At 37.8% G+C, this 16,029-nt stretch overlaps 1 protein-coding gene across 4 annotated transcripts in view; it reads left to right on the top strand.

The window, feature by feature from the left end:
• Positions 1-9,343, top strand: part of ADAMTS3 (ADAM metallopeptidase with thrombospondin type 1 motif 3) — a 299,485-nt gene extending 290,142 nt beyond the window's left edge. For all 4 annotated transcript variants that reach the window (XM_063809577.1, XM_517240.7, XM_016951603.4 and 1 more), the window contains exons 21-22: positions 1,137-1,254; positions 6,608-9,343. In XM_063809577.1, the coding sequence (XP_063665647.1) occupies positions 1,137-1,254; positions 6,608-7,176 (687 nt within the window). In that variant the 3' untranslated portion in view covers positions 7,177-9,343. The remainder of the gene's footprint in view (positions 1-1,136; positions 1,255-6,607) is intronic.
• The last annotated feature ends 6,686 nt before the right edge of the window (positions 9,344-16,029 follow it).

The following is a 16,029-nucleotide window of genomic DNA, read 5'->3' on the forward strand; positions in this document are numbered from 1 at the left end:
GAGAATAAGCCCAGAAAGGAAGAAACAAGCAAGTTGTCTTATCTATTTCTTGCTGCTTTAACAGAATTCCACAGATTGGGTAATTTATAAAGAACAAAAGTTTATTTGGCATATGGTTCTGGAGGCTGCAGAGTCCAAGAGTATGGCACTGGCATCTGGAGAGGGTCTTCCTGTAGCTGAAGGCATCACATGGCAAGGAGGCATGCAAGAGAGACACAGAGGATCCTTCTATCAGTAGCCCATTCCTGCAATAACTAACCCATTCCCAAGATAATAGCATTAACCCATGCCCATAAATCACCTCAGAAAGGTCCCACCTCTTAAAGGTCCCTCTCAACATTGTTACAATGGCAGTTAAATTTCAACCTGAGTTTTGGAGGGGACATTCAAACCATAGTACAAGAGCAGGTCACCCACATAGGATGATAATGATAATGCATATCAAAGTCTCAGTAGAAGTCCCTCCTCCACAGCACCTTCCTAGGGCCATTGCATGGAACTTTCTGAGCTTAGTTTTAGAGCAGTAAACCTTTTCATTAGAGAAATGAACTTAAGAGCACAGAGTAATAGCAGTTCCAAGGATGTTGAATTAACCATCCAAGGCAACTTATCAGTAAATTCTGCCATCTGTAAGAAAGAAGAAGTGAGGACTGTCAATACCATGATTGGGTCCCTGAGAACAGACATCATCAACATTGTTTTTAGAAACTACAGCAGATGTTACCATTGTTATTAATCATGGCTTCTTCATACGGTATGCTTACTAGGTGTCAGGAATTTTGTTACTGCTTTGTACACTTTGTTCCTTTGCCTTCATTTAGTCCTAAAACAATCTTATAAGGCAGGTATTATTATCCCAGCTTTCCACTAGATAAGGAAGGTGAATCTTATGTAGAAAAAACAATGCGCCCAGGCTGGTAAATAATGGAGTCAGAATATAAACTCAGTAAGTAGTATCTGTCTTCAAAACCACTGTGCAGCATTACTTAATAGAGAACCCACTCCAGATCTCTGTGTCTTTGTGTATGTATGTGTGTGTGTGTGTGTGTGTGTGTGTGTGTGTGTGTGTGTGTGTGTGTGTATGTGCATGGTCTTGGTGGAATAAATGTCTGTAACCACAGCCTTTGTCTCTACAGTGTTCAGTGACCTGCGGTGAAGGAACAGAGGTGAGGCAGGTCCTCTGCAGGGCTGGGGACCACTGTGATGGTGAAAAGCCTGAGTCGGTCAGAGCCTGTCAACTGCCTCCTTGTAATGGTAGGTGTCACACCAATTGACTTCACTGCTCTGATGTTTTTAAACCTCAAAAAGCAGAATTTCCTTTTGAGAGAAGTTATAGAATTTATATTTGTTTAACGATAAATAACCAAAGGAAAACACCTGGAAAATATTAGTCCAATTCAGTTCTTTAAGATCAGCATTTGAGGTAATGTCCTACACTTTTTAAGTATCATGATCACTATAGCCCTGCCATTTCTGGCTGGTGGCATTGGAGTGAGGGCTGTGCCATGTATATGTAACGTCTATCAATTTGTGTTGCTAATAGGAACTACTTGATTTTTCCTTGTTATATTTAACTATAACTTCACATCTTTATTAAAAGCATAATTTTGCAAAGATTTTGAAATATTTTACTAAAATTATTCAATTTTGATCTGTGGGTAATGTCACTCAACCCTAAAGCCATTTCCAATAACTGTCTATCCATAGAGTAACTTCAAACAGACACCTTGCACATAGGATAAAATTCAGCATTTGCCTGACCTGCCAACTTGCTGTATGGCAAAAGCAGAGTATGTTTTCTTTATTTAGTCAATTTGCTATTTTAAAACAGCAAAATGGGGCCAGGTGCGGTGGCTCATGCCTGTAATCCCAGCACTTTGGGAGGCCAAGGTGGGTGAATCACCTGAGGTCAGGAGTTCGAGACCAGCCTGAACAACATGGTAAAACCCTGTCTCTACTAAAAATACAAAAATTAGCTGGGCATGGTGGCGCATGCCTGTAATTTCAGCTACTTGGGAGGCAGAGGCAGGAGAATTGCTTGAACCCAGGAGACAGAGGTTGCAGTGAGCTGAGATCACGCCACTGCATTCCAGCCTGGGTGACAGAGTGAGACTCCATTTCAAAACATAAGTAAATAAAACAAGCAAAATATATTGGATGGTTTTGGGCTCTATCACTGTCTCCTTCTGCCTCCATTTCCATAGCTCTCTATCCACATCTCTGTCTGTCCTGTGCTCGGTCATCTGTGTCTCCATTTGCTGTCCTCTGTCTCTCTCTTATTTTTGGTGTCTGTCTTGCTCTGTCTCTGATGAGCTGTCACCTGCTGCCTGTATGTGGCTCATTTTCTATGTCAGCCACACATGCTTTTTCGAGGCCTTACTCTTTCTTCTTGCTGTCCTTCCCTCTCCCTCTCCTAGTCTCCCTGGCTGTACCTCCTATCATTCTTTTTCCCTCTCATCTTCTCTCTCCTCCTGCCTCTTCCTGGCTCTCTCTTTCCCCTATTTCCTTGTTCCATGTGTCTGTCTCCCTTCCTCTCCCATTTTCTCTTTCTCAGTGTCCTCCCCTTCACCCTCTCCCTTTCTCTTTCTTTATCCTCCCCTTCCTCTCCAACTTGGTATGTCTGTCTCTGTCTCTCCATCTCTTCCACCTCTCTCTCTCTCCCTGTCTCTTATCTCCTCCACTGCCTTAGTCTGTTCTAGCTGCTATAACAAAATACCTGAGACTGGGTACTTTATAAAAAAAAAATTATTGCTCAGAGTTCTAAGTCTAGAAGCCCATGATCAAGGCATCAGCAGATTTAGTGTCTGGTGAGGGCTTCCTAGATGGTGCCTTGTTTTTCTGTCCACATGTGGTGAAAAGGGCCAGGGAGCTCCCTTGATTCTCTTTTATAAGGGCATGAATTGCATTCATAAGCGCTCCACCCTGATGGCCTAGTCACCTCCCAAAGGCCCCACCCTGTTAGTACCATTGCCTTGAGGATTAGGTTTCAACAAAGGAATTTTGGGGGCACACATTCAGGCCATACCCACCTTTTTCCTCTCCTTCCAGCCTCTTTTTCTCTACTCCTCCATCTTTTACTCCTTGTGTCTGTCTCTTTCTCCTCCTATCTTTCTCTTCCTAGCCCCTCCACTGACGTCTTTTTCTCTTCCTGTCTCATTTTCTCTCCCCAAGTCAGTCTCTCGCCACCCCCGTCTGTTTGTTGCACTCTCTCTTCCGTTATATTTTCTTCTCCTGCCTTGTTTTCCTAGCCCACCCATCCCCCTCCACCACAACCCTTCTCTTAAATGCAGTCCTGCTAAAGCCATGCCAGTGACAACTGTGGACATTGTTTTCACATATTAGAAGACTCAGGCCTAAAGAAGTTGCTTTTTCCTTGGCCTCCAACACCATAAGTAAGACATTGTTTGAATATTGACATCTGCTGAATGGTGCTTTTTGTCAAGAAAATTGGCAAAGCACTATCTTGTCAAATGTTTTATTTTTTGAAGCTCATTTTCAGGCTTTAAGTCTTCAACCCTTATAAATTATTTCATTATAAATTTTCATCTGAAATATATTATAGCAAGAACATATCTGACCATGAGAGGGAGACATAGGACTTATATATTTAATCATTTTACTTTGGAAAGTATTGATATATGTAAGAGCTCAAAATACAAATCAAAACCAAAAGAACAAACTTTACTCAGAAGTTTTAACATATACTGTCACCATAATATTTTATTCTTATGTAGTTATTCCTGTTAAGAGGCTGCCACTTTGTAAGTAAGCTTTATTGATCTTGGAGCTGGTACAGCTGTGCATTTCTACAGACGTGCCCAATGGTTAGCAAGAATTTTCTTGATTCTCCTTCTTTAGCCAGAAGAAATTTTTTGAATATAAAACCAGGGAGCTAATAAGATAGCTTAACTATCTTAGTGATTTCATATCCCTTTTAGTTGTTCTGTTGTTCTGAAATTGAGGCCCAAAGGGCAATCCTAAGAGTTCTAACGGTCGCAAATACTACCATATTTGAAGTAAAATAAGTAATACTTTCTATCAGAATCTCAAACTGCTATTAGAATCAAATGGCCTTTTGAGACCATGTGTGAATCTCTTTTCCAGAACCTGTTATAATGATTTGGGGGTGGAACGAGAAGTCTGAAAAGTTGCCTTTTTTGTAATTGATTGATTTTTTTCATGTGACTCCGTATTTTGATTGTACCATTTTTTTTTGCCTGTAAGCTCTTCTCATTTATCAGTAGGCAAATTACCATAAGGTTAATGTATTCCTTTGCTCATATTTTTCTCAGAATATCTCTCCCTTTTGCTCCTCCACACAAAAGTAAATTCTGGCCCTAATGAAACCCAGGTTATGAACAGGACTCTGCAATGCCAAAGTGCTCACACTTAGAAATGGGAGACCTTTGGTTGGACTCCTTCTCTAACTCAGAGAAAACAGGTCATACTTCTTTTTTTTTTTTTTTTTTTTTTTTTTTTTTTTTGAGAGGGAGTCTCGCTCTGTCGCCCAGGCTGGAGTGCAGTGGCGCGATCTCGGCTCACTGCAAGCTCCACCTCCCGGGTTCACGCCATTCTCCTGCCTCAGCCTCCCGAGTAGCTGGGACTACAGGCGCCTGCTACCACGCCCGGCTAATTTTTTGTATTTTTAGTAGAGACGGGGTTTCACCGTGTTAGCCAGGATGGTCTCGATCTCCTGACCTCGTGATCCACCCGCCTCGGCCTCCCAAAGTGCTGGGATTACAGGCGTGAGCCACCGCGCCCGGCCAACAGGTCATACTTCTAAGAGGGGCCTCCGAACAGGGGCGATGGGGGAAAGGGGTTAGAGGAAAAAGAGAGGACAAGATCAAATAATGTCCTCTCCTCTTGAGACCTAGAGCCTGACACATACAGAAAGAAGACATTTTTCTTATTTTAAGATACAGGTTAAAAAAAAAGTAATTCACACATGAAGAGAAATTAATATTTAAGGTGAAACTCATTAATATAATGCTCAGACATTCATAACATAATTAGATGATGACCTAGCTTATATGAAGTATTCAGACACATTATACCATATAACAGACCTGCACATGTCAAGCATATATGAGTCATTTCACAATTTGGGAAGTGGACCAATGTTGGTAATTTTAGTCCTCTATTGGCTTTGCCAGCTGACTGTTTTTTTTGTTTCAAACTTTAGAAAAAGGATTTTTTCAATTTTTGGGGAGTTATGTAGCAAGTTTCTTTCTTAGCAATATAGTATTACCCAATAATAGGCTGTAACTTTAAGTGATTCTATTACATAAATGCCACAATTGACAGTTCTTTGCATTTCTTCTTTGGGCATGGATCAGTGTTTCTGTGTTGCACATATGCAGGGATGCTACTCTATGTACTGATTCTGTTATCAGAGAGGCACAGGATATGTCTTTATTTCGTAAGGTATACCCAGGATGACTAAAACTATGCACAAGTTAACATTTTTATGAGCTTAATATTTGGATTATCTGAAATCCGATTCTTGTAACCTGGAATCAATAAAATTTTAAAGTAATAAAAATAATGTGTACACGTGCAGTATGAAGTGTTTTAGAAGTGTTACTTTAGATGTTATCAAGTGTTTTATGAGTATTACTTTAGTAATTTTTAGACAAAGTGCTGTCAATTCAATGAAATTACATTTTATGAGTGTTACTAAGTATCCTTTAAACATAAAGTACTGTCAATTCAATAAAATTAAATGTAAGAACCATGAATTATTCATAAGAAATTTGGCATACTTTACCCAAATTTGTGCATTCAAATAACAAATAATCTGAGAATATTCAATGATAAACATGAAACTATTTTATTCAAACTGGAGAATTTTTTTTTTTTTTTTTTTTTGAGACGGAGTCTCGCTGTGTCACCCAGGCTGGAGTGCAGTGGCATGATCTTGGCTCACTGCAAGCTCCACCTCCTGGGTTCATGCCACTCTCCTACCTCAGCCTCCCGAGTAGCTGGGACTACAGGCGCCTGCCACCGCGCCTGGCTAATTTTTTTTGTATTTTTAGTAGAGACGGCTTTTCACTGTGTTAGCCAGGATGGTCTCGATCTCAAACTGGAGAATTTTTTTAAATCAAGATGGTATTTTGATTATTCTTTGGAGAATACCTTTGTAAGATTTGTTTTGTTTTTACAAGTGTTTAGTATTTATTTTGATTTCACATTTTAACGTAATGTAGGGAGTACCCTCTGAGAAAGTCAGAAATACCATAAAATAAAAATACAGATGCCCCTTTGCATCCTAAAAATTTAACCACAACGTTAAATAAATTATCTTTGCCCATTCTAAAATCAGATAGGTTCCTACTTGGAGAAAAAAAATACCCTCTGTGGTCTGAAGACTCCTGGTGGAAATATTAAAATAATGATCATCACAAGGACTTTGTAGACAAAGAACTACTTATTTTAGTGAATTCATTCTAATATTCATATTTTTAATGCAAAAGCTCGTGTGGATCACTCCCGTTAGTGTCAGATTGCACTTAAATCTTTTTACATTCATTAAATATTTTAATTTTTTTCCTCCTTTTATTTTATGTTTAGATACTAGTGTTAGTTTATTTTCTTTTTATTTTTGCAGATGAACCATGTTTGGGAGACAAGTCCATATTCTGTCAAATGGAAGTGTTGGCACGATACTGCTCCATACCAGGTTATAACAAGTTATGTTGTGAGTCCTGCAGCAAGCGCAGTAGCACCCTGCCACCACCATACCTTCTAGAAGCTGCTGAAACTCATGATGATGTCATCTCTAACCCTAGTGACCTCCCTAGATCTCTAGTGATGCCTACATCTTTGGTTCCTTATCATTCAGAGACCCCTGCCAAGAAGATGTCTTTGAGTAGCATCTCTTCAGTGGGAGGTCCAAATGCATATGCTGCTTTCAGGCCAAACAGTAAATCTGATGGTGCTAATTTACCCCAGAGGAGTGCTCAGCAAGCAGGAAGTAAGACTGTGAGACTGGTCACCGTACCATCCTCCCCACCCACCAAGAGGGTCCACCTCAGTTCAGCTTCACAAATGGCTGCTGCTTCCTTCTTTGCAGCCAGTGATTCAATAGGTGCTTCTTCTCAGGCAAGAACCTCAAAGAAAGATGGAAAGATTATTGACAACAGACGTCCGACAAGATCATCCACCTTAGAAAGATGAGAAAGTGAACCAAAAAGGCTAGAAACCAGAGGAAAACCTGGACAACCTCTCTCTTCCCATGGTGCATATGCTTGTTTAAAGTGGAAATCTCTATAGATCGTCAGCTCATTTTATCTGTAATTGGAAGAACAGAAAGTGCTGGCTCACTTTCTAGTTGCTTTCATCCTCCTTTTGTTCTGCATTGACTCATTTACCAGAATTCATTGGAAGAAATCACCAAAGATTATTACAAAAGAAAAATATGTTGCTAAGTTTGTGTTGGTCGCTCTCTGAAGCAGAAAAGGGACTGGAACCAATTGTGCATATCAGCTGACTTTTTGTTTGTTTTAGAAAAGTTACAGTAAAAATTAAAAAAGAGATATCAATGGTTTACACTTTAACAAGAAATTTTGGATATGGAACAAAGAATTCTTAGACTTGTATTCCTATTTATCTATATTAGAAATATTGTATGAGCAAATTTGCAGCTGTTGTGTAAATACTGTATATTGCAAAAATCAGTATTATTTTAAGAGATGTGTTCTCAAATGATTGTTTACTATATTACATTTCTGGATGTTTTAGGTGCCTGTCGTTGAGTATTGCCTTGTTTGACATTCTATAGGTTAATTTTCAAAGCAGAGTATTACAAAAGAGAAGTTAGAATTACAGCTACTGACAACATAAAGGGTTTTGTTGAATCAACAATGTGATACGTAAATTATAGAAAAAGAAAAAAACACAAAAGCTATAGATATACAGATATCAGCTTACCTATTGCCTTCTATACTTATAATTTAAAGGATTGGTGTCTTAGTACACTTGTAGTCACAGGGATCAAAGAATAGTAAATGAACTCGTGCAAGACAAAACTGAAACCCTCTTTCCAGGACCTCAGTAGGCACCGTTGAGGTGTCCTTTGTTTTTGTGTGTGTGTGTTCTTTTTTAATTTTCTCATTGTTGACAGATACAAACAGTTATACTCAATGTACTGTAATAATCGCAAAGGAAAAAGTTTTGGGATAACTTATTTGTATGTTGGTAGCTGAGAAAAATATCATCAGTCTAGAATTGACATTTGAGTATAGTAGAGCTTTGGGGCTTTGAAGGCAGGTTCAAGAAAGCATATGTCGATGGTTGAGATATTTATTTTCCATATGGTTCATGTTCAAATGTTCACAACCACAATGCATCTGACTGCAATAATGTGCTAATAATTTATGTCAGTAGTCACCTTGCTCACAGCAAAGCCAGAAATGCTCTCTCCAGGGAGTAGATGTAAAGTACTTGTACATAGAATTCAGAACCGAATATATTTATTAAAAGTTGATTTTTTTTCTTGATAGTATTTTTATGTACTAAATATTTACACTAATATCAATTACATATTTTGGTAAACTAGAGAGACATAATTAGAGATGCATGCTTTGTTCTGTGCATAGAGACCTTTAAGCAAACTACTACAGCCAACTCAAAAGCTAAAACTGAACAAATTTGATGTTATGCAAACATCTTGCATTTTTAGTAGTTGATATTAAGTTGATGACTTGTTTCCCTTCAAGGAAACATTAAATTGTATGGACTCAGCTAGCTGTTCAATGAAATTGTGAATTAGAAACATTTTTAAAAGTTTTTGAAAGAGATAAGTGCATCATGAATTACATGTACATGAGAGGAGATAGTGATATCAGCATAATGATTTTGAGGTCAGTACCTGAGCTATCTAAAAATATATTATGCAAACTAAAATGTAGATGAATTAACCTCTCAAAGCACAGAATGTGCAAGAACTTTTGCATTTTAATCGTTGTAAACTAACAGCTTAAACTATGGACTCTATACCTCTAAAGAATTGCTGCTACTTTGTGCAAGAACTTTGAAGGTCAAATTAGGCAAATTCCAGATAGTAAAACAATCCCTAAGCCTTAAGTCTTTTTTTTTTTTTCCTAAAAATTCCCATAGAATAAAATTCTCTCTAGTTTACTTGTGTGTGCATACATCTCATCCACAGGGGAAGATAAAGATGGTCACACAAACAGTTTCCATAAAGATGTACATATTCATTATACTTCTGACCTTTGGGCTTTCTTTTCTACTAAGCTAAAAATTCCTTTTTATCAAAGTGTACACTACTGATGCTGTTTGTTGTATTGAGAGCACGTACGAATAAAAATGTTAACAAAATATACATCTGGCTCTATCTAGATTTTATCATTAGGTTCATCATGGGGTAATGGAAACGTGTATTTCCTCCTACACAGTAAAATGGCATCAAATTTATTTGCTACTTGTAGTTGCTTGAAAGACTCAAGTGACTGTCTCCTGTTTTCACATCAGGGTATATTAGAATGATTTTTTAAAAAAACAAAAGAGGTTGCAGGAGGTGGCTTTTTGGTTAAATCTATCTCATAGAACTATGAAGAAGATGAGGAAAGATGGCTATCATGCTAGTATTTCAGAGAAGGAAATGGTGACCTTCTGTTTTTAAAATCTGCAACTTCTGAGTGATTTTTAAATAAAAGCTTTCCATCAATTTTGTACCTTCATTACCTGAGAATTGGCGGAAACACATTATTCAAGACTCAAGAGTCTGCAGAGGCAGGAACCATCACAGTGCAAGGCCTTTTGGTATGTCACAGGTAGATGCTATTGTACAGTAGTTTCTTCAGCAGAGGCAAACAGACTCAGGCTTGTCTTCATACCTGAATGGCCCTCGGTAACCTCAGTAAGTTTCCATTTCCTCATCTGTAAATGGGAGGTGAAACTATCATAACATTATTGTGTGACTGCTATGAGAAATGAGATGATAGTAATAAAGCTGTTAGCACAGGGCCTAATCATAATAGCTCACAGTAAATATTAAGTATTAATACTAATTCATTGTCCTTGTCCTCATCATGATCATCTTGATTACATAACTGAACCACAGCCTTCCTCTAGGGTCCATAGCTAGTTTAAATTATGGTCACTATGTCTTATCTATGGTAGTAAACAACAGGGATCCAGGAATTTAAAGACAAACAATTTAGCTTAAAAAATGGATAGGATGAACTTAAAAATGATTTCCAGTCCCTGATTTTGAAGAATTTTCACTAATTATATCCATTCTCCCTTTGCAAGCAATACATAATAAAACTAAGGCACTAGGTATTAATTATGTATTTCTGCAAAGGTGATCAATGGTGCAATAATGTATAAAGTCCCAAACTATTAGCAAATAAAATGTGTTTTTCATATATTTACATTAATAGGCATTGCAGAAATTTATTAAACAACAAAAGTCAGTCCTCTATACACATCTTGCATTTTCTTCAAGAAGCAGCTACTTAAATAAAGGATATAAAAGAAAAAAATCAATTGAAAAGTGATGAAAACATGAATAAGCCAAAGAAGACATCACTAGTTGAAAAAGTATTAAAGAAAAAGGGACTGTTAAAACTGCTTAAATGGCCAGGCGCAGTGGCTCAATCCTGTAATCCCAGCACTTTGGGAGGCCAAGTAGGGCGGATCACCTGAGGTCAGGAGTTCAAGACCAGCCTGGCCAACATGGTGAAAAAACGTCTCTACAAAAATACAAAACTTAGGCGGCCATAATGGTGGGTGCCTGTAATCCCAGCTACTCGGGAAGGTGAGGTGGGAGAATCCCTTGAACCCAGGAGGCAGAGGTTGCAGTGAGCTGAGATCACACCATTGCACTCCATCCAGCCTGTGTAACAGAATAAGACTCCATCTAAACAAAAAAATAAAATAAAAAAATAAAAAACCCAAAAAGCTGCTTAAAATGCAGCAAAATATAAAAACCACCTTAGAGTGCACAGATGTTATCTAAAAACATCAAACTAATATTAGAAATATTCACTTTGGGCCCAGATACTTTTAGATAGTTCATGTAGAGCCAGAGACAAAATTTTTAAATTTACTACAATACTGCCTACTAAAATAAAGCATAATTTAATAAAATAAATTTAACATAAGAAATAGACATTCTAAAAGAAAACAAGGTGCTGTAACTTCTGCAAAATTATCATAGAGTTTACCTAAAACTTGGAATTACCTTTTAAACTGCCTTCTTTCCTGGTAAATTGGCAGGTGTCTAAATGCTGATCATCTGCTTTGTGGCAACAAACTAATGTTACTGCATTAAAACTGTTGCTTGGAAAGGCTATTTTTCAGCCAATTCATAGTTTCAAGAGAATTGTTGATTTGACCAATTAGCTTTCAACCACTGGATTGTTAACAATTCACCTGGGACTGAGTAGTGTTTTGTTCATTTGTTTAATCTACCCAAAACTCCAAATTAGTCTCTCACAGAAGAGAACGATTATTCATAGCCAAGTGTTATGCACATATCACCAATCTTACTATCCTGTACGGTTGAAACCTAAATAACAAAGCTCTTCCACAATCTGCTATTGAATAAACAAATGGTGCTAAAATCACAAATCTACACAAAGAACAACTCTTTCAGATGAGATATTTGGAGACTTACAAGAAGATACTCGCTCCCACTAGTAGTTAAAGGTAAAAACAAACTTCTCATGGTGGAAGATACAGAGCCAGTAGGTCTGCTTGCTATTCCTGAAACAAAATGACAAGATTTCTAAATTTCTGAAGAAGTTATGATACTCTGGTTAATGTGAGCACTAAAATCAGACTGCTGGTTTACCTCCTGGTTCTGAAGTCAACTAATGGTGACTTGGAGGAGTTACTTAATGTGACTAAGCCCACTTGTTTTATATGTAAAATGAGAATGATAACAGTACATACTTCACAAAGCTGTTTGAGCAAAAAAAATTGAGAATCCTGGAAAAACAATAAACACAGTACCTCATGGGATAGACATTAAGTGTTTGGTAAAAGATTGCAATTGTTATTTTCTCCAGAATATCTATTTTTTAAAAATGTATCTTTTGATGGATGATCAACAAACTTCAAAGGATTCCATTTGAATATTTTAAACCAAGGAAATGACTTCCACAAAGTCCCTTCTGCCCAAAAGTATCCCATGTGCCCAAAAGAATGTGGAACACAAGAATAGAAGCAGAAAGTTATATGAACTATGTATATAATGCAACAGGTTTTTCATAATAGGCACAAACTGGCAAATGACTCCAAAGATTAAGGCAACTGCTTTTTCTATGGTGGCATCATGTACTACAAGATATTGTCCTCAGACTTGCTGCCACCAAGTTAATCCTCTTCTCTTGATGACAGCCTTTCTCTGGGACCTGGAGAAGGGGCTCTTGGTCTTATATGCCAAGGGAAGAAGGGCTCATATATACCCTTTAATTGTAATTGAACTATATACATTTTGTCCCTGGACAAACAAAAGAAAATCTATTTTGTATTCATTAGTACCTAGAACTGTGCCCTGCCCATGGCACAAACTTTGTAACTATAACATCTACTACATTCTATAAAAACTTCTGCCAAAAACAGATTTCTTGGAGCTATGACTGTGGTATCCCTTCTGTTTTTAGACTTTTTATGTCTCTGTTAACTTGTTTGACAGGAACAGGAACTAGCTAGTGTTGAAACGGAAAGGATCTTTAGATATTATCTAGCCTAGCACTCTTCCTTTTCCAGGAATAGGATTAGGACCCAAAGGTAATGTCTCCAAAATCTCATTTGTGAATTTGGATGTAACTGGGATTAGAAGAGAGATTAGTATTCCAACTTTCAGTTCATTTTTTCTCCCATAGCCAGGATGCGTCTATTCCATAAAAATAAGGGACTTCAATGAAAGGGAAGTCAATTATCCCAAGATCAGCAAGTGTCTGTGTGATCATCCTAAAGAAGAGAGTTGAAGTGTGCATTTTGACAGCTAATATGTGAAGGTCTAAGAGTGAAGTACTTTGCACTTCCAAATGAACCTACTGCGACCACCATATTACCCAGAAATGTGTCCAGCTATATGCTAGGGACATCTTCATTTGTATATATTGGCAACAGGAATGAGTTACATTTCTATAGCCTTTTCAGAAGACCTGTCCAAAATAATGGAATGTATTAAATAATATTCTGGTTTTGTGTGGAGTGGGGCATTGCAATGCTTATTTTTACATCTCAGATGTTGCATGGTGTGTGGAGATAGCAACATAGCATCTAGTGGAATGCTTTAGTTAATTTCCACAACATTCCTAACATGGAGATTCAGTTGTCAGAAGCAGCAGCCACTCTGATTCCATCTGCTTTTGCTCTGGGTTTTCATGACCATTAGAAATGTTCTTGAATGATGTGAGTGATTTGAATAGTCTCTTCAGCCATATAGCCAGGTCTATGATTTTCTTCCCTTCGTATTTGTTCTTCTGACTTGAATCTTTAGTGTTTTCTTATATAGATTTACTAAATTTTCAAGCAGGCCCAGGTCTGCATTATCATACAAGAAAGGATCAAACTTTTGCTTGACTCTGTTTCTGCTTCTTGACCCACTTTCTGATCTCCTTTCTTCACCACCAAACTTCTCAAGGGGCTGGCTTACATTCTCTGCCTCTCCTCTTTCCCACCCTTACCAGCATTCACTCTGGGGCCCACTGCAGCCTGTATTCTACCCCAAGAACACAACAGAAGAAGCACTCTCAAAAGTCATTCCTAATTGCTCCTTCTCACTTGGAGAATTCATGGATTCAACAAAATTTTATTGTGCTCTGATTGTGTGCCAGACAGCATTCTAGGTGCTTAAAATATAGTAGTGAGAAAATAATGAAAATTCCTGCTGTCCTATAGAGGGTACATTGTAGTGGAGGAAACACAGCAAACAATAACCACCATGCATGGCTTTGATATCAAGTACGTTAAAAAGTGATTAAGAAGAGCATAGTGCAGTACTGAGTGGGAGAGCAGTGGTAGAACTCATTTAGAGGGTGAAAAACTTGAAGGAAGTAAGAAAATTATCTCTCCAATCTCTGGGGAAGAACATTCCAGGAAAAAGAAGCATCCAGTGCAAAGGCCCTAAAGTGCAATATGTCTGGTAAGTGCAAGGAACAGCAACAAGGACAGTGAAGTGGATATGATGCTTGATGGGGTCACTAGGAGAAGATAAAAGAGAAATAAGACATGAGAAATCACACACAGTCTCGTGGGTTGGTATAAAAACTCTGGCCTTCATTTTTCCCAGATTCTCTCCAGCATTACATGGCCTTGGTGAAAAGAACTCAGGATTTGGTCTCATGCAACTTGGGTTTAAATCCTGCCTTCCATTCATGAACCGTAGGACTTGTTTCTTTAGTATGTAGTTCCCTCATCTACAAAGTTGAATGAAAGTATTATCTGACAGACTTCTAATGTGAATCAAATGAGCTCATGTGCCTAAAAATGTATTTTTAAGGATATTATTACAATTGATTTTATTGTAATTTTTTATATTATAGACTTTGCTATTGTACAATCTGGTATTACATAATTTATATGTCAGATGGGACTTTGTAGGATATCCAGGGCAACACTCTCTGACCCCTCATTCTCAGTCCCATTGGCTGGCTCCTCCATCTTTCATGACCTCTTATAAAGTTAATTCCAAATCTCCATGAGTAAGCCTTCACATATATACCAAACCACAAACACATTCCCACATGTCTGCTGAACATCTTACCTCTGCTGTCACAACTGTACTTCAGCATTTCTAAAAACCAAGTGATTACTACCCTTCCAAGAAACCTAGTTCTTAGTCCTATGTTCTGTGTTCATTAAACTCAGCCTTGCCAAAAACCAGCCATACTTTTTCACTATCATTCTTTTCTTTGTCTTTTACTCTGCATATATAATCAGCTCCCTTGTTCTGTTTATTTCACTTCTAAAATGTCTCTTGCCTCTGTTGCCTCTTTTTTGTCCCTGTTGTCTCTGCCTAGTTCACAATAGGCTTTGTCTGGAACTATCATAATTGCCTTGTGATTGTCTCCCTCTCTTTGGGGACTTCTCCAATGTTATACTCACCCTGCCCTCAGATTTTCTTTTGTGTGTGTCACTATCCTATTCAAGCCATGCCATGCCAAACCAAATTGTATCTATGCTTTCTGTTTTTCATATTTTGTGGTCTTCACTCCACTTTTTATACTCCTAGCTCACAAATCCCATCCAAGTTATTTCTATTTTTTTATCCTTGTTGTCCCACATAAAATTAACCCTAGCCTCTTAAGCCCCTATAAAATGAATTCCTTTCTCCTCTACTATCCTTGTGAATTTGATTTTAGAGAAGGAAAGGACCATTTCTCAATCTTTATATACCCAGAGTCTTGCACTCTTAGTAGATATTTGTTGAATTTCATTATAATAGTCTCAACTTTCTTTCATCTCTTATTGTTTTCACTTACTTTTCCATGTGGTGTTTTCTTCTTACAAGAAGAAAGTAGATTTGCCTGACCAAGAACAACCAGCTTGTCAACTCCAGTTCAGGTTACTCTTTCCAAGAGGCAAGCTATTAATAAAATAGTTAAGAAACCTAGTTCCCATATTACATGGAAATTTACAACCCTTATTTTGATCACATTATTAGACTTCTTAAACTACTAGATGAAAAAGAAAAGAATCTATACTGTTGTAGTCACTTATACATGGCGAGAGTCAGGGTGATTGGAAGAGAAACAATTTAAAGTTTATATTGTAGCCTGGCAGACGTTTCCAAATGCAGTGAGAAAGTGTGGTGATCTTATCTAGTCTCCTGTCTTTAAATACCATCTATTGGCTGAAAACTCCCAAATGTATTTCTCTACCCCATATGTTCTCTTGAATTCCAGACTCATATTTATAACTACTTACTTGACATTTCCAGTTGGATGACTGGTAGAAATTTATAGCCTAAGAAGTCCAAATTTGGACTCCTGTTTTTCCACTTTACTGGCCTGGCCCCCAGCCCACCTTGTCGAGAATTTTTATTCC

Source organism: Pan troglodytes, chromosome 3, assembly GCF_028858775.2.
Source record: "Pan troglodytes isolate AG18354 chromosome 3, NHGRI_mPanTro3-v2.0_pri, whole genome shotgun sequence".
Lineage (NCBI taxonomy): Eukaryota > Metazoa > Chordata > Mammalia > Primates > Hominidae > Pan > Pan troglodytes.